The 23,264-nt window shown below is 49.7% G+C and overlaps 1 protein-coding gene across 2 annotated transcripts in view; it reads left to right on the top strand.

Moving 5' to 3' along the window:
- The window catches only part of Daam2 (dishevelled associated activator of morphogenesis 2), a 105,577-nt gene that overhangs the window by 45,070 nt on the left and 37,243 nt on the right, over positions 1–23,264 (top strand). For both annotated transcript variants that reach the window (XM_076858772.1, XM_076858771.1), the window contains exons 2-3: positions 16,738–16,959; positions 21,449–21,538. In XM_076858772.1, the coding sequence (XP_076714887.1) occupies positions 16,792–16,959; positions 21,449–21,538 (258 nt within the window). In that variant the 5' untranslated portion in view covers positions 16,738–16,791. The remainder of the gene's footprint in view (positions 1–16,737; positions 16,960–21,448; positions 21,539–23,264) is intronic.

The raw sequence follows: 23,264 nt of genomic DNA, 5'->3' as shown, positions 1-23,264 counted from the left end.
AACCAAAAGGTAAAACAAGAGAAGAAAGCTGGGAAACCCAGCAGTGGTCCAGGCAGGTAGCTTGGTGAGTGCTTTTGACCTGAGGCCAAGAGGAGGACTGAGAGGGGAGCAGTGGGGTCCAGAAGAAGGGGGCCTGCCTGGGCCTTGGCTGGAGTCAGCCAAACGAGTAAAGCAGGATGGTGTCTCGCAGAAACGGTTCCAAGCTTATAGCCTGTGCAAGCTCAGGGTGAGTGTGAGACCAGCCACCACTGGTAGCCAAATGAGCGGGACAGTGCACGCCCAGCCTCCCAGAGGGCGTGACAACCCAGTCACACCCCGTGTGCCCGAATGGAGCCTGGGGGTGCACACATGGGAGAGCATGGAGCTGACACAGGAAGGCATTTCCAAGTAGAGTGTGGAGAATCTGGATAATCCTGGGAGTTTGGGCCAGCCTGTCAAAACCTGCCGCTAATCCCAGCTGGGAAGGGTACACACCCTTTTGTTTGTGACCTTGACCAGGTCATTTGACTTCTCTGTGTTCAGGTTTCCTTGTCCTCAAAATTGGGGTACTAAGGCTTTTAAATTTCATGTGAGCATTAAATGAGATAATACATAATGCCTAGGATGTAGCAGTTCTCCAGGCAAAGGAAGAGTTAACCGTGCTTCTGTGGTTTTGAACCTCAGGCCTGTGGTGTCATTCCCTGAGGACAGCAGGGGTGTGTGGTCTGAAGGGCAAGGGAAGGAGAAAGAGTCCATGTGTGTGTCGGGGGGAGTTGAGAGGACCCGCATCAGCTCATCTGAATGGAAATGTACACAGTTGGAAAAACAGAGCTGGAGACCAGGGAAAGGAGGGTTGGAGTGGTTATGGCTGAACGAATCTGAAATAAGGAGATGGACGGGTTTCTAGGGGGAGAAAGGACACGGGAGAAGGGCAGACAGGCAGGGTCTGAGCTTTGGCAGGCTCCAGCATATCTAAGGGCCAGGCTTTGTGCTGGGCATCAGGGTTCCTGTTAAACTGGAGAGTGTCTGATCCTGGAGGAAGAGAGTCACAGCCCAGTGAGAGTGACTGTAATTCAGGAAGCAATAGGTTTGACAATGGGAGAAACCAGGATGCCATGCAGGGGGAAGGGCAGCCGGAAAGGCTTCCAGCAGGAAGTGAGACTGGCAGGTGAGGGTCACAGGAGGGGCAGGGGTGGGATGGGTAGGGGTGGCTCCTGGGATGTTTTCCAGGGGAGTCAAAGAGGCCAGAGGAAGCATGGGGTAAGTGGGTCAGATTTCACATGTTCACACCTTGTAGAGGGAGACCTGAGCAGAGGGCCTTGGAAGGGTGACGGGATGCAAAGAGGTGATCAACGGTTTCCAGGATGAGCAGGTCACAGGCCTCACTCAGCCGCTGTAGGGAGACCCCTACAGTGGGGAGAATTGGGGTGGAGTTGGCAGGAGTGTCAGGGTGGAAGAGAGGTGATTTGGACAGGAGGTCATGCAGCCGGGCTTGGTGGTGCACACCTGTAATCCCAGCAACTCATGACGCAGAGGCAGGAGGATGGCACATTCCGGGCCAGCTCAGGCAATTTAGCGACACCCTTTCTCAAAAATAAGAAGGGCTAGAGATATAGCTCAATAGTAAAGCACCTCTAGATTTAATCCCCAGTACCTGCCCTTTCTGCCAAATTAAAAAAAAGAAAGAAAAATGAGTGCCTGCAAGTATTACTCCGGGGCCTGGAGACCTCTCTGGAGGTGGCCTGGTTCCTAGAGGAGACTTCAGCTCTCAAGCCCTGGATCAGAGCCTCTTTCTCTTGGTGGAAGCACCCATCCCTTGAAACACAGAGAAGACAAATATCTCTTCCGCTTTGCCTGCAAGGTGCTGGCGGTTAACAGGGGGTGGGGGCCAGGGATCAAAAACTGGAAACAAAGAAATCAAAGTGGCTGTGTAGAGCTGGGGATTCCAAGGTCTGCTTTACCTTGCAGATTTACAAAGGAGCATTCCTTGGCCTCTTGCTGAGTGTCACTTGAGACACCTCTCCAGGGTGCTTGGCCAAGGTCTGGATGCCTTGAGCATCCAGGGAGAGGGTGGAAGGGTCTGGGCGTTAGCATGGTGATTTCTTCTGAGTTGACCCCTTTCTTCACACTCAGCCATGAGGGTTCATTCATTCAGGAGACCTCGCTGAGGACTGAGGACCTGTCACATACAAGGCCGTGTGCCAGGAGCTATTCTCAGGGGACCAGAGTCAAGATAGGGGGAAAAGTTTGTTGATATAAAAAATATAATGCAAAATTACACCAAGTGCCATGAAGTAGTGTATAATGAAGTATCTTATAAACAAAGTAGAAAGGGCTCTCGGGAGCCCTGGGGAGAATTTGGGTAGGATGGAAGGCTCCTTGCAGAAGGTGGGATCTGCCTGGGGAATGGAGGAGAGGAGGCAGAGGTGGGCAGGGGATGGGATGGGAGGACACAGAGGACCCACATGGAGGTGGCACAGAACCATCTTTTACTGTATTTCAAAGCTAAGCTCTTCTCCCGCTTTTATTATCTAATTGCAGAAGAATGAAGGACATATGATCTGTGCAAGCTTAATGTTATGTCTTTGATTATTTGTCTTATAATCGATAGGGTCAAGAGTTCAGGAAATATAGCAACTCATTTAACCCATCAGCTCTTATCAAATTCCTGCTGTGTTGCTGTGGAAAGATCGCCACCGAGGGAGTTGGAGATAAAAACGGAAGTGTCCAAGCCCTCTAGGAATTTCAGTCCCTTGAGCAATGATGTATTTAGGGAGGAGTGAGTGGGACAGGGTGATTGGAAACCAGGGGGTGTGGGGTGGAGGAGTGAAGTGGAATGGGGAAGGATCAGGGTGGGGGAAGCCCCGTAGTTACTTAAAAGTGGATCAAGGCTGTTTGAGCAGGAAGCCACCCCAGATTAAAGTAACTTGTCTCTGTTCAGTCCTGACCATTCGGGGACTAGAGGTTACATTTTTGGAAACACACTGGGAGTGGTTGTCCTTCCTGGGAAAGATCACTTTGGATGGGCCCCGTAGAGATGGGCAGGACCAGCTGCATGACCCAGTATAAGAGTAAACTGCGGGCCTCCCTGTTGGAAACTTATTTGAAATTTCAAGACGCAACGGCAGAGCCTTAAACCAAGTGCCCAGCTCACACACTCAAGATGCTGGCCCCAAGCAGACGGGACTGCCTGGACCTCTCTGGGACTGTGTGGTAAGACGGCGCCGTGGGGCATTGAATCTCCCTGTGCAAGTGCTGAGTATTTCCTGAGGGCTGGGATGGGAGATGAGTGCCATGTCTCCAGGAGCACCTACTGTTTACAGCAGTGCTACCATTTACACACTGCAATCTCCACGCGACAGGAAGGCTGTATCTTGAGTTTGGGAATTGGAGTTTTCACAAGTCTTATGAATTTCACTAACTTGGATAAGTTCCTGACCTTCTCTGAGCCGTAAATTCCCTCCATATAAAAATGGCATCATGATACCACCTTGGCAGGATGTTGGTATAATTAAATGAAACAAGAAGTCTGAAAGTTTGAGCCCAGCCTAGCTCTTAATAAATGTTAGTATCCTTCTTTCTAGAAATGTGTTGAGTATTTATTTTATTTTTTAATTTTCTTGAAGCAGAGAGCATTGAAATAGTTTGGGATACATTCTTGTCATTAATTTGTTTTGCTGTCTCTGGCTTATTGGGGAAGCAGGTGAAATATACCACCCTGATTTCAAAGAGCCGAGGCAGTGGGAGGGCGTGCTCCATCGTACAGCCAGGAGAAATCCAGTCCCATGTGACTCACAAGCTGAGTCTGAGTGGGATTGGAACTAGATGGCTTACTATTAGCCTCATTGGGGTATCATCTGGTTTTGCACCTCAGTGTTCCCATCAGCCCCAAGTCCTGACCTCAGCGGGTCACCTTGAGATGATAATGTGAATACTCAGCCTCTGGTCCATCCTTTGATAGTCCTTCAAATAGTCTTTGCTCCTCATCCACAGCATGGTTTGTGGAAAACTGAAGAAAAGACATTAGAAACATTTCCCAAATATTATGCATGGGCAACTCTTTTATCAACTAAGAGTGGGTTTGTTAGAAATTGGCATGGGGGCTGCTTTTCAGTGGTCTTGTTGTTTCCTCTGGTCCTATATTTTGGGGAGCTGGAAGGTTGTCTTTCTGCTTAGGATTGAAAGTCAGTGCAATTGTGTGTATTTGCTTCTTGGAGATAAACATGCAAAAACACACAGTACATGGGCTCATACACCACCCCACATGCACATGTATCACCTACATATGCACCCACACATACCACTTACATGTACACTCACACTACATTTATGCAAGCACTGCCTGCACACACCACCTACACATACACACATAAACAGACATGCACAAAACACACATGCTGCATACACACCATCCCACATAAACACCCCACCTCTGAGCCCATGGTCAACCCTCACATGCTAGCTTGCATTAGTCTCTCCTCTGCGTCTCCTTCCCTCCCTCTGCAATCTTGCCCGAGCATCTCCTCTACTTGCTTATTCAGTGCGTGAGGATTAGGTGTCTCCCTGTCTCACCCCATGCACCCCACTCCCAGTGCCTTGTCCTGAAGACTCCAGGTCATGGCTTCCATTCTTCATCCCCTTAGCCAACCCATTGCCTCTCACAGATTCCTGGGCTGTAACTCAGGCTTCCTGAGCCCTGTTCCTGCTCTCCCAGAGTCCCGGCTGCGTCACTTCTGTCCTACATCTGGAGACATTTGGATGGAGCCAGGCCGTGCCTGTGGGTGCTCTGCTGGGCTTCTCCCTATTGCTTATCCAGTTGTGAGCCCTCAGTTCTCTCCATGTGGGTCCCTCCCTGGACCTTAGCTACCTCTATGAGGAGCCAGGGGCCAGGAAAGGGGAAGAGGGCTCAGTGTGAGGCCCTGCCATGGCAGGCCCTTTGATACCTGCTGTTCATTTGGGGCTCACAGTAGCCCTGGGAGGTGGGCTTTGTCATCCCATGTGCCCACAAGAAGTAAGTAACTTAAAGTATGAAAGTGTGTACTACACAGAGTACCATTGTACCACCTGCCTCATGGAACAGGAGACCCACTGAGCCTCAGGCTTTGGTGGGGAGTCCTTGCTCTCCAATCCCCAATCCCCAGACTATGGAGTCTTTCCCCAGATCTATAAGTGGCTTATTATATTAGTAGTTTTCGCAGGGTAACCAGCATCAGTGATCTCTGTTCTTGGTGGTTTTAATATAATAAGGCTATGACTAGAACTGTTTTGTTTGTTTTATATAGTTTTATTGAGATGTGATTGGTATGCAACCTATGAGTAAAGTATATAATAAGTTTTGACATTTGTATAGACCCTTGAAACCATTACCACAATCAACATAATGCATGTCTATCATCTGCAAGAGTTCCCTCTTATAAACCACCCTCCCTCCCCCTGCTACCTTTCCACAGGCAACTGCTGATCTGCTTTTAGTTACCATAGATTGGTTGCATTTTCTAGGATTTTAGGTAAATAGAACCACACAATATGTACTGTCTTGTCCTCTGGCTTTTTTCACATAGCATAATTATCCTGAGATTCATCACCAGACAGTAGAGAGCAATAGTCATTCCTTCTTGTTAAGTCGTGGTCTGCCATATGGATCTACTGCCCAGTTTACTGGGTTACCTGGTGATGGGCATTCAGGTTGCTTCTGGTTTGGAGCTATGGCACATAAAACTGCTGTGAGCATTCATGAGCAAGTCTTTGGACCTATGCTTTCATTTCTCTTGGGAAAATACCTGGGAGTGGAAGGGCAGGGTCATAGGTGAACGTGTGTTTGACTTTTTAAGATACTGCCAAACTGTGTACTGCAGCGGCCATACCATTTCACATTCCCGCCAGCAGCAGCAGTGTGGGCGAGCTCCCTGTCTTACAGGTCCTCTCCAGCACTTGGCTGTAGATCTGATTTCCAGGCTTGGTGGGTATGGAACAGTTGAAGCAGGTGGCTTTCAGGTTGGACTGGGAAACCTTGGAAGGATCCCAAAGCAAGGACGGCAGAATCAGGGGTTTTCTAGAAGCGTTCTTCAAATTGCTGTTTGCAGGATAGCTGGCGAAGGTCGGGGAATGAGAGGTTGGCTCTAGCCTCAGCATGAGATCACATGGTCTGGACCAGGCCTGTCGATGTTTGAGAATGAAACAAATCCGAGCTACATCCCCAGCTCTTTTTATTTTTTAATTTGAGACAGAGTCTTGCTATGGTTCCCAGGCCGGCCTTAAACTTGTGATCCTCTGAGCTCCATCTCTGGAGCCAGGGGGATTACAGGCATGTGCCACCAAGCTTGGCTTATTTTAGGCATTTTGGGGAAAGGTGGTAAGAGTTGTTAACAAGAAGAGGCATGAGGATCAATGAGCAGTCAGAGGGGACTGTGACCTTGGGAGACTAAAGCTCTGTGAGGGCAGGAGCTGTGTCGGATTGATCTACCTTTACAGCCTCGCACCAAGAGCCAGGCACAGGCTGGGAAATCAGTGGTTGAATGAATGATGAACAAGTGCGCAAATTATGAGCTCCTGGGAGCTCCTGGGATATGATTCACCTCAACCAGCAGCTGTCAACACCATGTGGATTTTGTGGCACAGATCTGAATGTCAGGGGTAGAAGGAACTCCTGAGACTCTGTGGTTTGACCTATTCATTTGCAGATGAGTTCCAAAGAAACTATGTTCTCTTGTTCAAGGTCATTCAGATAGGCTCATAGACCAAAGCTGGACCCTATTCTAGGTCTCTTTTAGCAATAACCTGTTTTTCTTCCCTAGGAACATAGTGATTCATAGATCTTTGGGATGTCGTTCTGCAAACATTCCTGGACACAAAAGTTGGTCCTTGGCTTATCACACCCTATCCACAGTTTATTTATCTCATCATTCCCCTTCCCCACACACTGAACTCTTATTTACCATGTATTTTTCTAGTTCTTAGCAATGCATTTAATTGTTCAACAAATATTTGCCTGAATGAATGAATGAACAGATGGAATTGTGTGAACAAGGTGAGTGGGGAGGGGAGGGGTCACCTTGGACCTACATGTGCAACCACATTTGTCTCTTTGGAGACAGCTCAGCTCATATGCCCCCTTTCCCCTCCCAACTGCACCCCTAAGCAGGTGGATGTACCTGTGGTCCAGGATTTTGGTCTAGCCAGCCCCAGGGCACAGGCACAATCTTTTTTGGTATGAACGCAGGATGCTGAGAGGGGCGAGCTGGAGTGTAAGAGGACAGCATGAGCTGGAGGTGACAGCCAGGGCCCTTGTGCACAGGCCCAACTGGGTCCCAGGACAGGCTTGCCATCAGGATCTGAGGAGTCCTCCCTCATGAGTGAGAGAATGCCTTTTGTCCTGGGACCACAGGGGAAGAGTACCAGAAGGAGTGGCCAGTGGGGTTCTCATGGCCAGGCTGTGGGGTGGTGCTGGGCTCTCAGCACAGTGGGGCTCTCAAGTAGGAGACCAAGGTATAGAGCGTCGGGGGAAGCTGGGTGCCATTTCCTCTGCACCACTTCACTTCTGACAGTCCCCTGTGTGGGAACTGGAGGAGGGGTTGGCTTCCTGGAGGCAGAGGGTTGCACGGTGGAGGCTGGTTTCTCTTTGGCCAGCTCGAGTGGGCAGCAGATCTTGGGTGTCGAAACTCCTTCTTGTCTCAGATCACAGCTGTCACCCACAGAGCTCCCCACACCCACCACTCTCAGCCAACTCCTTGTTTTACGTGCCCAGTACATGTCTTGCCAAGGTCCCCTTATCTTGCACACATGCCAGCGTCTCCCTCCTTACCCTCCCCCAGGACACCTCGACACCATTCCTTCTTCTCTATTGGGGGCCTTTCAGGATCTCATTAACTTTCATTCCAATGGACAGAGTGGCCTCTGACTCTCTCACTTGTCTGCTTCTCCTGCCTGTAATCCACCCCATGTGCTGCCAACCAGGAATGTCTGGCCAATATCAGCTCCGATCAGACCCCACAGATTCTTTCTTCTAAAAGTCAATGAGCTATTCAGCCACACGACAGACACCAACCACTGGAGGCCCAGCACTCAAGGCTTCCCTTCATCTGGCCCTCGTCTTGTTCCCAAATGCATTTCTTTGAATCCTACATTGCAGCCTAGAAAGAGTGACTTCCCTTAGCCCCTTGCTCACCTGGGGACATGGTTGGTGCCAGGTCCTCGTTCTGGCACAGCCTTTGTTGAGAATACCCTCTTGGACCCCCATTGCTGTGTTCCAACCTTCTCCGTGGCCCAGCTTCAGTGCTACCTCATCTGGTGAGTACTCCACATCACCCCAGCCTGAAGTCACATCCCTCCCTACAGCCCCAGGGCTGGTGTGGCCCCTCCCCTCCTCCCTCATGTCCTGGTTGTTTGCGGACACGCCTCCCTAACAAGACTATTAGGGTAGACGACAAGACTATAGGACGGTCACATTTGATGTTTGCGTCATCTAAAACACCCAGAAAACTCTTTTGTACCTGGCGGGCGGGTGTGTGGCTGATTGAATGAATGGAAGCTTGACCATGACCTTGGAGAGTCACCATCTCCTGTTTCCGGCCTTGGGAGACAGCAGATCCTATGCTCTCTTTATAGTTTCTCAAAATGGGAAAACTGATGGGAAAACCCACAACTCCTACCCTCACCCCAAGTCAGGACAAGTCGCTGGGAGGGACTTCCGGCTGTGCCTTTCCCGGCAGGATTCCTGTTCTCCTTCCTCTTCTCCTCAGTTTCTCTGCCTCCTGACCCCTGGCCAACACAGAGGGGACTTTCAGGCTGAGAACATTTACTGTTGCTTTCTTTGCCTTTCCCAGAGCACAGGGGCAAACTATCATTTAGGTGACTGCTAAAAACAGCTCCCCCGTTCCTGCAAAGAGAGCTGGCTTATTTTCTGAAGTGTCCCCACCCCCTCCCCAGCCCTGCCCCAGGCTCACCCTGCAGGTCCAATGACTCTGAGCCTCCCAGAGGCCTCCTCCGAGGGCTGCCTTGCAGGGATGTCATGGGACTGGGCTCCCTGAACCAGACACGGCTGAGGTCTGAGGCCTGGGTTGAGTCCTGGGTTCCCTCTTAACATCTCTCTGACCCTCAGATCCCCTCCACCGTAGAAAGGAGAGGCCAGATCCCCAGATGAACACATCCTGGGTGGTGCACCAGCAATTGCAACTTTATCGGGATCCGAATCCCTAGGCTCCAGAACAGCTTTCCCAGTTCAGTAGGTCAGTCAAGGACGAGGGACAGGCCAGTGTGACATATTAAGTCAAGCCAAATGGATGTTGATGTAGATTAAAGATAATTAGATATTGTCAATTACATGGAAATCAACCTAATAGCACAGTGACTGGCAGCGTGTTTCTGCGACAGGCCAGGTAGTAAGTATTTTTGGCTTTGTGAGCCATGTGGTCTCTGTTGCTTGAAAATAGCCTGTCAATACTTAACCAACGGGCATGGCTGTGCGCCACTAAAGCCGTATTTACAAAGACGGTCTGCGGTCTGGCTTTGGCTCCGGTAGTCTAGGCCAACCCTTGTAATGTTATATAAAACTCATTCATATATAAACTTTTTGAAACATATAAGTCAACACTCAGGCATCTTTGCAGTTTCTGTGTGGCTTTTAACAACATCAACTTCTACCAGGCAATTATTCTAGGTGGTTTATAAATATTAACCAATTCCGTCCTCACGGCAACCCAATGCAGTATGGACTCTTATTATTTCCTCCATTTTACAGATGAGGAAACTGAGGCTCAGAGAGGCTAAGTAACTTGTCTGAAATCACATAGTTTAAGCTCATGGCAAGTGGTTTCAGGACAGAAACTGGGTGTAAGGAGGTTATGAGGGACCCAGTTTGTTGCCCACAGAGCCCAAGGGGATGGTCTTCAGATGCTTGGGGTGGGAGCAGGCGTGGTGTAGGTGGACAGAGGACCTAACATGTCGCCTGGGGCGGAAGAGCCACTTCCCTGCTGTGGGGAGCCAGACACAGGGTAACCTGGGCCTGGGCCACTTGAGGTGACTCCCCAGGGCGCACGAGGGCCAATGACAGGAAGCCTCTCTGCCTGAGGAGCAGGAAATGGTTTTCATTCCTTCTGCTCCACGCAGGGCTCAGGGAGGCTCTGGGCCCAGCCTCAGGGGACCTGGGGGAGAGAGGAAGGCAGAGAAGCAGGCTCCCTGGATGCCTTCAGCTGTGGCTGCAAACCAGGCTGTTGCCCCGCCAGTTCCCTTTGCCTGTTGACTGAGCTACAAAAGGGGCGCAGCCACCAGGCAGGACTCTGGCCCACTCAGTCCATGCTGGTCTTCCCTCCATCCTTAGCCCGTGCTGTTCCCCTCTCTGGGACACCTGTGCCATCCCTTGCTCCCCTCCTCAATTCTCTCATCTCTTTTAAGATTGGCCCAATGTCACCTCCTGGGAGCCTGCTCTGACTTCCCCCTCACCACCCCCAGGCTGGGCAAGGTCCCCCGCACAGTGCCACCCCAACTCCTCTCTCTACCTCCCGTCCTGTCACTGCCTTCGTGTCCCTGGCTCTCCCACTAGGAGGGGACCCCCCTGAGGGAGGCCTGTTTGCCCCGGGTCCTCATCACCGAGGTCGGTACCTAGCACTCGGGATAGAGGCTGGTTAAAAGCAGGTGTGTGTGAAGGCGACCCTACTGCCTGAAACCCGGCCTCCCCACTTACAGGGCTTGGCCCCTGGGCAAGTTGCCTGGCCTTTGAGAGTCTTGTCCATGGTGGTGGTCAGCGACGTTGGTGAGAGTTGGGGGCATTAAGGAGATAATGCAGGCAGTGGTCGTTATCGTGCCTGGCCCCTAGGAGGCACTGTGGAGGCGGCCAAGCAGAGAGAGTCAGGAGCGTGTCCTTGCCCTGTTACCCTCAAGTGAGGAAGTGGGGAAGGGGACAAGAGAAGGCACTTTGAATGCCCCAAAGCCACAACATCAACCTAAAGAACTAAAGGAGTCGTTAGGGCCTGGATCTGGGTTGTCCCCCCAAAACTCGTGTGTTGAAAGCATGGCCCCCAGTGCAGCAGGGCTCCGAGGTGGGGCGTGGAGGCAAGGGTGGATCATGAGGGCTGTGACGTCATCAGCAGATGGGACCACTGATAGCTGGATGAACCACTGGAAGGTGGGATCTAGTGGGAGGTCGTAGGTCACTGGGGCGGGCCCTGGAGGGGTTTGTCTAGTCCCTGGACTCTCCACCCCCTGCCCTCTCTGCTTCCTGGCCACCAGCAGCTGAGCAGCTTTCCTCTGCCACACCCTGCCACCAAGATGTTCTGTCTACCTCAGGCCCAGGGCAATGGAGTCGGCTGACCACGGACTGAGACCTCTATAATCGTGAGCCAAAGTCAATCTTTCCTCCTCTAAGTTTGTTATCAGGTATTTTTTTTGGTCACAGCAATAAGCTGACTAACAAAGGGGCTTATGAGTTAGCTTTGGTTGTGACAGGAGCACTGGGCTTGGAGTCACAATATTTACTTGGGAGTCCTAGCTCTGTCTCTGAGCAGCTGGGTGTTGTTGACCAAACCGTCACAGCACCTAAAGACCCAACATCAAATCAACTCTGAGGGGGGATTGTAATCATAACCACCTCCCAAGGTCACTATGAAGCTGCGGTGAGATAGCAGAGCCACAAAACACCTGGCCCAGCTCCCAGGAAATGCAGAATCTGAGTTAGTGAATCAGAATCTGCCGAATACTTGAGAAAATTCTGAGTAGATCTCAGCCTGGGGTATTGGACATGTGTCCTTGGCCTACTGCTTAATAGTTTACCAATCTAGAGTTGTACAGTCCTGGGTTTGAATCCTAACTATGTCATTAGCTAGCAGTGTGGCCATGCAAGTTATTTAACCTCTCTAAATTTTGTTGTTGTTTTTCTGTTAATTACTTCTTTAAAGTGAAACCACCTATCTCAGACACTTGTGGGCTAAAATGTAGGTACAGCCCAGTGTCTGGCACATAACAAAGTCTGAAGTATTAGCATTAATCTGTACTTTCTGAAGTTTGAAGAATAAGCATTAATGATATAGTAAATCCCAAATGTAAAAACTGGTATGTGGGGTGGCTTGGGGTAAGGATCAGGCTCTTCATCTTTGCAGGCCAAGTAGGAAGAATGAGATCAAGTGAGGAGTCCTTCCTGTCTTGGGGTGGAGTGTGGGGCAGAGCTCAGTTCAGTTTGAGGAGAGTCCATTGGGAATGGGACAGTGGGACGGGCCAAGGCTTCTAGGATCCTTGAATGATTTTACCAAAAGCCAGCACTGTGCAGAGAGGAAACTGAGTCCCAAAGAGAACGCCATGGTCCCCTGACTCATGACTGCTAATGACAGAGATGGGACCAGGCCTTGACTCTGAGATAAGGCAATTCACTTCTGCACAGTGTGGGAGAGGGCTGTGACAGGGCTCACAGGAGTGGAGGAGACCCTTCGAGGGGGCTCACAGAGCTCACAGGAGGCGCTGGACAGATGGCTGGTGGTTTAGGGGGCTGACAGTCCTGGGAAGACCTTGTCCCCACAGGAAGAAGGGAGGGAGCAAGGAGGCAGGATGTGGAGGGCAGGGAGCTGTCAGCGCCAGGAATTTTTCACAGAGAGAAAAGGGGTGAGGAGTGGAGGTGGGTTAAATCCCCCAACCCACCTCCTGCCTGAGTTCCAGCCCCCTGGGTTCCCTTCTGTTTTCTTCTGTTGCTTCTCAATTCTACTCTGAGGTGGAAACTGCCATTGTACCTGTTCCCAAAGGGCTTTTGCAGAGACAAAACTGTCTGGCCACCTGGCCTTTCCTAGTCCTTCAGGAGTTAGGACCAGGATTTTTTTTTCTCCCTCCTCCCTTTCCTTCCTTTCTTGCTTTTTAAAATTTTATTTTTAATGGATACATAATAAATGTACATTTTTATAATATGTATTTTTTATTGTAGGTGGACCCAATATTTTATTTTATTTATTTTCACGTGGTGCTGAGGATCGAACCCAGTGCCTCACGCGTGCCAGGCGAGTGCTCTACCGCTGAGCCGCAGCCCCAGCCCCTAATTGTACATTTTGGGGGGTCCAGTACGATGTTTTGATGCCTGTATGCCTGATCAGGGCAATAGGTCTATCTATCACCTCCAGCGTTTGTCATTGCTAAGCGTACGTTTCTAATAAGAGAGCTCAGCGCCCCGCAAGGAGCCCCACTCTGGCCTAGATTTCCCATTTTCGGAAGGCACAGCTGGGTGACTTCTTAAATCTGGCTGGGCCAATTCCTGCAAGGCCAGGCCCGGGTACCTCGGCCTGGAGAGGGAAGAGCTGCAGCTCTGGGCAGGGCAGCCTTGCCTTGCTGGTGACACTGACAGCGAAGCCCCAGCAGCTGTCTGATCTTTATCTGGTGAGTGGCCAGGTTTCCCAGGCGTTTTACTTCCGTTGCTTCATAGACTCCTCACCAAAACCCAAGGAGGAAGTTGCTGTGATTATTTTGGTATCACAGAGGAGCAACCCGAGGCCCTCAGAAGCTTAGAGACATGATCAAGGTCACAGGCAGAAAGGTGAGGCCAGGAGTCCCAGCCCAGTCTGTCTGACTGCAAGGCCTCTTTGCCGGCCTCTGCAACCAGGAAGCTGCAGTGAAGGGGGGTGAGGGCAGGGCAGGTGAGAAGTCAGGCTTTAGAAGATAAAAGTGGTTCCTGCAGATGGAGGAGAGGCTGGTGGCCTTTGGGATCTCCCTTAGTCTCTGCTCCTCTAGAGGGGTCTTGAGGCTAGAGGCAGGCCTTCCTTCCTTCCTTCCTTCCTTCCTTCCTTCCACCCTTCCCTTCTTTCCTCCCTGCTTCCCATCATCCTTCCCTCCCCTCTTCCCTCCTTCCCTTTCTCCCTTCCATCCTTCCTTCCTTCCTTCCTTCCACTGATTGAACCAGGGGCAGTCTACCACTGAGCTATATCCCCAAGCCCTTTTTCCATTTTATTGAAAGGCAGGGTCTCCCTTTGTTGTTGAGGCTGGTTTTGAACTTGTGATCCTCCTGCCTCAGCCTCCCAAGTATCTGGGATTACAGGCTCTTGCCACCATCTCCAGCTGAAACTAGAGGTATTTCTAAACTAAGCTACAGGGACTGGTTTTCTTTAGCAGAGGGAGGTTATTGGGGGGCCTATGGGCAAGATGAGAAAAAAGGTCCATTGACAGATGAAGACAAGCTCTGGTGGGACAGTGACTGGACACAGCTGGCCGCTGGAGTGTCCTCGGTTTTCATCCCAGCTCTATCTCTAGCCGTGTGACCTTAGATAGGACGTTTCCTCTTTGATCTTGGGTTCTCTGAGCTGTGCCCTGAAGCTCCGTGCTTTCTGAGCCTCCTTCCTGCTGACAGCCTGTGGTTTCAGCCTTGGATGTTCAGATGGGGCCTTCAGAAGGGGAGGCAGGAAAAGACTTAAGAGGGCGTCTCTGGGAGAGGAGTTGTCTTTTGGAACGTAAACAGACCTGGGAGCCTCAAACAAGCAGCCCCTTAAAAGGGCAAATATGTGCGTACCCAGAGTGGGACAGGCCCTGCTCTTGGGGGATGGAACTTCTCTCTGGAGGGGCCGTGTCTACCTTTCCCCTCCACTCCCTCTGCTTAGGGAGATGTTGAAACTATTCAATAACAGGTGTGGCCTGGACGTGAACCAGTCAGAACAGTCAGGCTGTGAACAGGAGGTACAAGTTTGGACCAGGGTGTCCAAAGGTTGGACAGCCCAACCCCTGCGCATGATTCTTCCAGAAAAACCTGACTTAGGCGCTAAAGAGCCAGGAGTTGGATGGGGCATGTTGAGTGGGTGGGGCAGGAAGAGGGGACTACCATCCTCCTGGACATCAGCCTGTCCCCCTAGAGTCCTGTCATGCTGCCACCCAGCCTCACCACACCCTCACGCCCTACATGATGCAGTCCAGCTGACCAGCTGCTGATCACTGCAGAGCCTTAGGAGACAAAGGGGAGCTGGTCTGTATTCTGTGTGGTCATCCCCTGCTCCATAACAGGCAGGGTACCACCCTGGAGCCTGTTGCTGTCTACCTGAGGATATGGAGCCTGATCGTCGGCCATCAGGGCTTTGTCTCACACACTCCTGGCCCCTGGCTACCAAGTCCTGTGGAAGTCTCCCTTCCTCTACATTTTCCTCAGCTGCCAGCCTGTCCCAGGCCTTGGGTCCATGTGCCAGCAGTGCTGTGTCCACCTGCCGTCTGCCTCCCCACCTTCAGACCTGGACCCTGGGACTGATTCTCATTCCCTACAAAAGTTCCTGATGGCTTGTCACCTGGTGACAGAGATTTCAATCACTATCACCTAACTGAATATTAAGGACCCGTCTTTCCCCCTTTTCCATGAGCATAGGTCATTTCCCAACTGACCAAGAGACATGTACTCAGCACAAACTAAGCACAAGTACTTTTTTAGCTACAGAAGTGGGGGTGGGTGTCAAGAAGCAGGAGACAGGACCCCTCCCCTCCAGAGGCCTGCGCTGTATTCATGACAGGCAATGTGATAATTAGAAGATGTCCTTAGTGTGTTTTTTGAGGGTTGCCTGGGTCTGTTAAAAGACTTGTCACAAATTTTGTAAAAACAAAACAAAACATAAAAACAAAGCCAATAAAAAGTTCTAGAATGACAATTAAAAGAGGTCATGATTTATATGAAAAGCCGGATGTTACACTAAATTATTACACGGATAAGAGTTCAGAAATAAAGCAATGTTCTCTAGAAGTTATCTTGAGTTCACTAGGAACAAGTTATGCCACATGTATCTGGTTGTTTTTTTCTTTGATAAGGTTCTAGAGCTCGGTGCAGAGGAATGCCCTAGATTTAGCATACCTTGAGTTCCACAGGGTTTTAGGAAAATTTTTTCATTTTGTCATCATAGGAAAGGGGGCTGGATAAAATCATAGTCATGTGGCTTTCGAGCTGGTTGAAGCAGTGAACCGTGAGAGTATCGATGAATAGTTCTCTGGCATTCTGAGATGAGGTGGTTGTGTTATGGGGCTGAATGTCTTTGTCATTGTTGACATGTTCAGTGACGATGTGGATGATGGCCTTAGACCTTCTAATCAGTCAGTGATCTGAATCAAGGAGAAACAGCTAAGAAGAAATGATACCCCGCCCCGAAATTAATACCATCTAACAGAGAGAAATAATCTTATATTTATGTTGCAAAACTTCAGATCTATACGTATGGGATGGGGAGAATCTAGCTGGGCCTTGTTGCTATTTCACATTCATCCAAGTACAACAGGCTGGGCAGAAAACTGAGCAGATGTCAGAACCTCCAATCCTCTGTCTGTGGGAGGCCCCTGCACTAGGAGCTGTGCCACAGAGTCACCTTGGTGCTTTCCCTGCCAGTCAACCTCCACCCGTCCCTCCCTATTGGTTGGTGCTTTTAAATCAGTCACCCCCAGGTCCTGCAGCGAGTCGAGTGAGTGAACCCTCTTGGACACTGCTCTTGCAGAGGGCCGGGAATCAGGTCCTGTCTGCACAGTCATGGAGAGGGTAGCTGAGCGCCAGCTCTGAGCACCTCGAAGTCACATTCTGTGATTACACCCCTCCTCTGGGGGGCCAAGAGAGGGATGTGGAAGTGTCTGTGGCAGAAAACACTCGGGCACGGTAGGGAGGGCATATAAATGCCTCCAGGTGGAAGGAGCTGGAAGAAACAGAGGCAGTGGGGGAAAGGGAGGCAGCCTTGGCTATTGGTTGTGAGCACCTGGCAGCCAAGGATTCTGAAGGCAGAGTGACCTCTGCCCCCACCTGCCTGACCGACATGCCTGATTGCCGGTGCTGTCTGTCTTGCTTCCTAGATCGTGATGAGGACCTGAGCATCGGCCTGCTGACAACCCTGGCCTAAAGTGACCATGGCCCCCCGCAAGAGGAGCCGCCATGGCCTGGGCTTCCTGTGCTGCTTTGGGGGCAGTGACCTCCCTGAGATCAACCTCCGGGACAACCACCCTCTGCAGTACATGGAGTTCAGCAGCCCCATCCCCAACCCGGAAGAGCTTAATGTGTGCTTCGCAGAGCTGGTGGTGAGTGGGTGAGGGGCAGATGACAAGCAGAGTGGAACAGAGTGAGAGTCCATGAGCTGGGTCTCCACCTCTCAAGGCTCCCCTTGGGGCTGAGGCAGTCCCCCTAAAACATTTCAGCAATGCGGAAAAAGTCTCTCACTGGGGTGGGCATCATGCCATGGTCCCCAGAAGAAGAGACCCACCTCCTATTCCCTGGGAATTCTCAGTCACATAGTAGCAGCTGGGCTGTCATAGAATGGAGCAGATCCAAATTTTTGTGAAATTAGGCAGTGAAGAGTCTCAGAGAACATCGAACCCTCAATACCTTTCTCTCTTCTGCTTTCTGGAGTTTCCTCTGGGCCTCTTGACCTCAGGAGAGGAGAAAGGACAGAGTGGGATTCTATAGGCAAAGCTGGGCACCTTGAAACAGGCTGTGAGTGGCAAAAATATGGAGGTAGAGGAGTCTATATCACACCCAGGATCTGATTCAGGTCTGGGATGACTAAGCCCTCCGTCTAGTTGGGTTAACCACAGGTGTCATTCATTCACATTGGCACCAGACCTTCCTGACCCCTGGCAGTGCCCATCCAGACCAGAGGCTCAGGCTGACATTGTGAGGATGACCACAGAGACGGAAGAGGATGGAAGCACAATTCCTTTTTGGAGGTTCCATGATGATCCAAAGCCTTCACACCAGGAGAGGCCCGGGGCCTGAATCCCGACTTAGGGCCAGAAGCCCAAGTTGCTCTGCCACTAGCTCTTGGTTCCTTATGCTCATGGCTGGCCAGTAGTCAAGACATAGAAAAATGGTGCAGGTGGTTTGGAATGTGACTTATACATGCTTTTGCTATGAGATAAGGCTGGCGGAGGCAATCCAGTCCCACACATGAGACCCTCTGGGTTATCTGAAAAAGGTGTCCAGCCTCCTTCTCACCTCAGGAAAACTCACTGTTTCCAGATTTATTCCTTTCTCCAGAATGAGATCGGGGAACAATCATTTTGCTAGTGTAAATAATGTTTGGAGTCTGACTGATGTTAGGGATGTGTTCCTAATGGAAGTTTGGAAAGGATGTGACAAGAGTTGTTCCCCTCTTGACCCTTTTGGTCCAACAAGTCTTCACTGAGCATCTTGGGTGGGCAGGATCCTCACAAGGTACTTTGGCAAAAGCAAGGGTGACTTGGACAAGGCTTGCCTGCAAGGGCACTGGTGTCAGGTATCATCGGACAAATGAAAATCCTTTCTTAGAGAGACTGCCATGCTCTGGGCCTGCAGGGTCCCGGGTATTTAGAGATGGTCTGACAGACAGGGCCCTGCATCCAGAAGGGGAAGTCACCCTGGGAACTCTGGTTTGGGAAGCAGTGACAGAGTGGTAAGTCAGGACAGGGAGCACTCAGGGGGGCCGTGGGAGCTTTAGTCTAGACAGGGAGGTCACAATGGCCTCCGTGAAGCAGCAACATTTCCATTGAGACCCCAAAGCAGAGGTTTGATAAGTGGTGGGGAGGTAGAATAGAGGCTCCTTTGAAGAAGAAACAGCCTAAGTGAGAGTTTCAGGTTAAAATCGAGCTAGGTCCTTTGGGGAGGCACAGCAAAAGTCAGAACCACTAAGAATTTGGGCCTGAATTCTAGGGAATCCTAGGGAATCCACCAGGTTGAGCCCCAGTGGAAATCCCCTGGAGGTTTCGAGGTGATCCATCTGCTTTCTTAAAAGACCATTCAGGGTATCTGTTCACGAAGGGGCTTGTGCTGATCATTAGGGGGCTGTTGTAGGCCACCAGGCTAGAGGCAGTGGTGGTTTGGACCACAGTGTCAGTGAGGAAGGAGAATGGCAGATTTAGGAGGGATTCAGAGAGAAGGGTAAAAGGCAGGAATCACAGACACCCAGGCTGCTGAGATGAGGAGCTGGGTGGGTGGTGGGGCCCTGCACAGGATAGATATATGGGAGAAGGCTCAAGCTTAGGGGGCTGAGATGATGAATTCAATTTGCTTTTCTCTCTATGCTTCAGTTTCCTCATCTGTAAAATGGGTTGTTGCATGATTCAAATAAACGAATAATAGCACTTTCAACAGTGCCTGGCACATGGTAATGTGACTTATGTGTATGAGAAACCTGAAGAGCACCAAAGGGGAGAAGTACTGGAGTCAGCTGGGTCTCAGGATCTGGTGGGCTGGAGGAACAGGTCTATGAGGTGTTGGCATAATAACCCAGTCCTTGGGAATGAATGTGAAGGACGGAGGGAGAACAGAGAAGGACACTGTACCATGCCCCAAGTTTTTGAAGACAGAAGAGACATCATCAAGGGAGCCTGAGCAGAAACATAAAATGAAATGCATGGGACTGCCCGAGAGTGTGGCTGCTGAAGGGACCACAGAACAGGTTCCATAAGGAAGGAGAGGTCAACGAAGTCTCGTGCTTCCTGGGCTGAGCAGAACGGCCAAGAGATGCCCATTGATGGAGAAATGGAGACTGCTGGCAAGTGCCTGAATACCCAGAATGCAAGACCAGACGTAACCCAGGAAGGGAGCGATGGTTCCTACTGGGGAAGGTCGGAGAAGACTCCCTAGAGGAAGTCAACCTTGAGCGGTGGGAGTCACAGCATGGTCCTTAGCATGGTTGGTAAGAAGAGGAAGGCTGATTTTGTGCTAGAAAATGTCAGGTTAGGTACATGCAAGCGTCATTTTTCTTTGGTTTCTGATCCTGACCAAGGAAAGGAAACCTCAAACAGGGTTCTGATGATTTTTTCTTTTATTGATTTTATTTTTTTAAAATACACAACAGTGGAATGCATTACAATTCTTATTACATATCCAGAGCACAGTTTTTCATATCTTTGTATATAAAGTATGTTCACCGATTCATGTCTTTATACATGTGCCTTTTTTTGCATTACAGTTCTTATTACACATATATAGCACAATTTTTCATTATCTCTGTATATAAAGTAGGTTGACACCCAATTCTTGTCTTCATGCATGTACTTTGGATAATGGTGTCCATCATATTCCACCATCCTTCTAATTCCCCGCCTCCTCCCTTTGACCAAGGACATTTCTGGGATATGGAGAGAACCCTTCTAGATGTCAACCTATGTTTGATACTAAATCTGCAAAAGTCATTAGTTCCCAAAGCAAGTGAACTGATGAGCTTTATTTCACATTCTCATTGTACGCACCATCCAAATGACAGCCACAGGCCACATGCAGCTACTGGCTGGTCTGCACGGCATGAACTATCAAGGAAAATCCATACTGGATTTTGAACACTTAACTTGAGAAAAGGAATATATAATATTTTACTGATAAATTTTTACATCAAATACCTGTTGGAACAGTCATGTTTTAGGTGTATTGGCTCAAAAATGTATTTGAGTTAACTTCACTTATTTCGTCTTAAAATTTTAATGTGACTAGAACATATTTAAAATCTATATTGCCTATATTATATTCCTATTGACAGTTTTGGTCTAGGAGAAGGAAACTCTTAATTGTTTTCCCTTGATAGGAAGTTGTAGGTGTTGAGATTTAAGACCCTTAAACTACCTTAGTTTTGCTTTCACTGTTGCATTTGAAAATATAAAGTATATTTCGCAGTGTTATGCTTTGCTGTCTTCTTGTGAGTTTTGTTTTTTGATTTTTAAAATGTGCACAATTTAATTGAATAGCACACCATGTTCCCAGTAGCCAGTTAACTGTTATCTTTGATGGGCCCTGGGGTTGCTGATGAATTATAGGAAAAGAAACTTCAAAAAGAGCTTTTGTAGGGACCACCCACCATGGCAAATCTGGAAACTCACCCAAACTACTACAGAGTAACCCCCAAATGTGACAACTTTCCAGAAATCGTGGGCCCACCTGGAGGAGGCCCCAGCCTTGTGCACGGGCAGCCCTGTGGTGGAGAGGCTGCTTCTAGCGGGCACTCCCTCCAGGGGAAGTGGATCGAGGCTGCCCTTGATGTAGCATGCCCTCTGCTCAGCCCCTTGTCCTCACCTGCTCTCCTGGGCCCCTGCTGGGACCCACACGGAGGTTGGGAAAGCCAGAGGTTTTCTGGGGGAGAGACTCAAAAGGCAGTAGATTTGAAGAACAGGGCAAGCATCTGAGAGAGAGGCAGGACTTGCTCTGTAAACGACCCCTGTCTTTGTCCAGCCTTGTCCTGTGATGTTGGCAAGTATAGGAAGGCTCTGAGCAGGAAGACCAGAAACCCTGGACAAGAGGATTAGGGAGCTTCAAAGTAGGGCCAGCGAAGGGCAGGAAATGGGGTGAGCTGGAGGAGGAGAATGGACTTGTCCAGATAAGCCAGGGGTGGACAGGAAGTAAGGGAGTTTGAGTAGAAGTACAGGCTGGGTTGGGACAAGGGGACGGGGAAGAAATTCCCCATCTTATCTTTGGTGTTCTTTGGGAGAAAGATAGTAGGCCAAGGCATAGGTTTGGGGGCATTCTAATTTCCGGTAGGCCTGAATATTCTACTCAACCATGGCTGGGTTTCAGACATGATTTTTCTTATTGCCTTTGCAGGATGAATTGGATCTCACAGACAAAAACCGGGAGGCTGTGTTTGCACTGCCCCCTGAGAAGAAATGGCAGATCTACTGCAGCAAGAAGAAGGTGACCCCCTTTTTCACCCTTCCAGCCGCATCCCGGGGCCACAGTCAGGGCCAACTCTTGATGCCTTAGTCAAACATTTGTTCAACAGATAGTCTTATGAGCTAGTGCCCTTCTAGGTGTGGGAGGAACAACAGGCAAAAACCAAAAAAAAAAAAAAAGGCTTGGGTCACATGTCCGTCCTTGGTCTCCTCACTGTCGTGCCTTCCTTCTTTTCCTTTAAAGAAGCTGTGGGTGTCCTGCCTGTTGCCCTCCCTACAAAGGCCAGTGCCAGGCTCCTTTGGGTTTCACCTCTTTCTGCTTTCCAGCATTCTCTCCTCCGGCTCTGCAGCCCCTCGGTTTATCTCCTCCTCTCCTAATCTCTCTTGCCTCCTTTATTTTAGCTTTTCTGTTTCTTTTACTTTCTGTTTTTCTTTTCTTGGTTCACCTTTCTCCCCTCCCTCCGTTTTTCAGACTGCAGTTACGGCTCCTTTTCCCAACCTCAGAGTATGGGCATTTGGGGTGAGGATCTGGATACTCTCCATCTCCTGGAGAAGACAGGCAGGTCCAGGTGGGGCTGAGCTGACCCTCTTTCCACTCCCCGTGCCCATTCATAGCTCTTAGTTTACTCTTCCTGGTCAGGATATCTGTCCCATCCCAGGGCTCCGTACTGAGCCAGGCTGACCTTATCATGGCAGGTCGTAGAGTCATAGACCCTTTCAGAACTGGAGGGAACCTGAGAAACAATCCTCTCAAGTCCTTTATTCCATAGGAATCGGGGGAAGCCTAGAGAGACCATGGGCTCACCCAGTCACCCACCAGTGACAGCAGGCAGCCAGACCACTGCTGGGGACAAAAGAGCCTCAAGGCACTGTAAGACTTTGTTTAATATTGCACGACATGTTTATGAAACACCTGCAGAGTACAATGGTCAGTGTCTACTAACGTAAGAAAAGCAGGCCTTGAAAAAGCTCAAATCTTGGAGGAAATGAAAAGGAAGGAGGAGAAAATAAACTTTAGGAGCAATTAATCATATTTCATGAGTCTCCGCTTTCCAAATTGATTACTATAGAGTTCCCTTAATATAATCTCTTGTGTAGCTCAAGTAAAAGATTTGTTAAAATATAAGGGCATCTCACAGTACTTTGAAAACCAAATTGTGTATGATTTCCCCATCTACTCTGACACCTGTCTGTCTTCCCACATGGCAGTTTTTCTGTCTCCCCACCTGTCTTAGCCTCAAGATTTCAATAACTCTACCCAGTCCTCTTAACCATCCCCTACCCACAGCCTTCTTAGATGCCCGCCCCCAGGTTCAGTACAGACAATTCTATAAAATGTGTTCCACTCTTTCTCCAGCACTGGACAGTTATAGCAAAGGCAGGATGACTTTTTACTCAGTACCTTCAGGCCTCACCATTGACTGGCATTCAGTAGGTATTCATCAAATGCATATGAATGGATAGAATAATAAACCAGCAAATGCAAGAAACTGTATGTTTGCTGATACCATTGTTTTTGCTGGTGCAATTCCTCCCCAAGGTAAAAGATGGAATATTTGGCATTTACTCATGAAGATTTTAACACATAAAGCCCTATGAGGTCACTAAGACCAGAACAGGGCAGGTTTGCCCTGGTCTAAAATTTGCTTGAGTAGGTAGAGCTGAGGGACCAGGGTCAGCTGGCAGCTGGCAGAAGGGAGGGTTTGTCAGGGAGGTTCTGGAGGAGGTGAGTTTTTATGTAGATTTGC

Source organism: Callospermophilus lateralis, chromosome 6 (assembly GCF_048772815.1).
Source record: "Callospermophilus lateralis isolate mCalLat2 chromosome 6, mCalLat2.hap1, whole genome shotgun sequence".
Taxonomy (NCBI): Eukaryota; Metazoa; Chordata; class Mammalia; order Rodentia; family Sciuridae; genus Callospermophilus; species Callospermophilus lateralis.
This window is presented reverse-complemented; position numbering and strand designations above follow the sequence as displayed.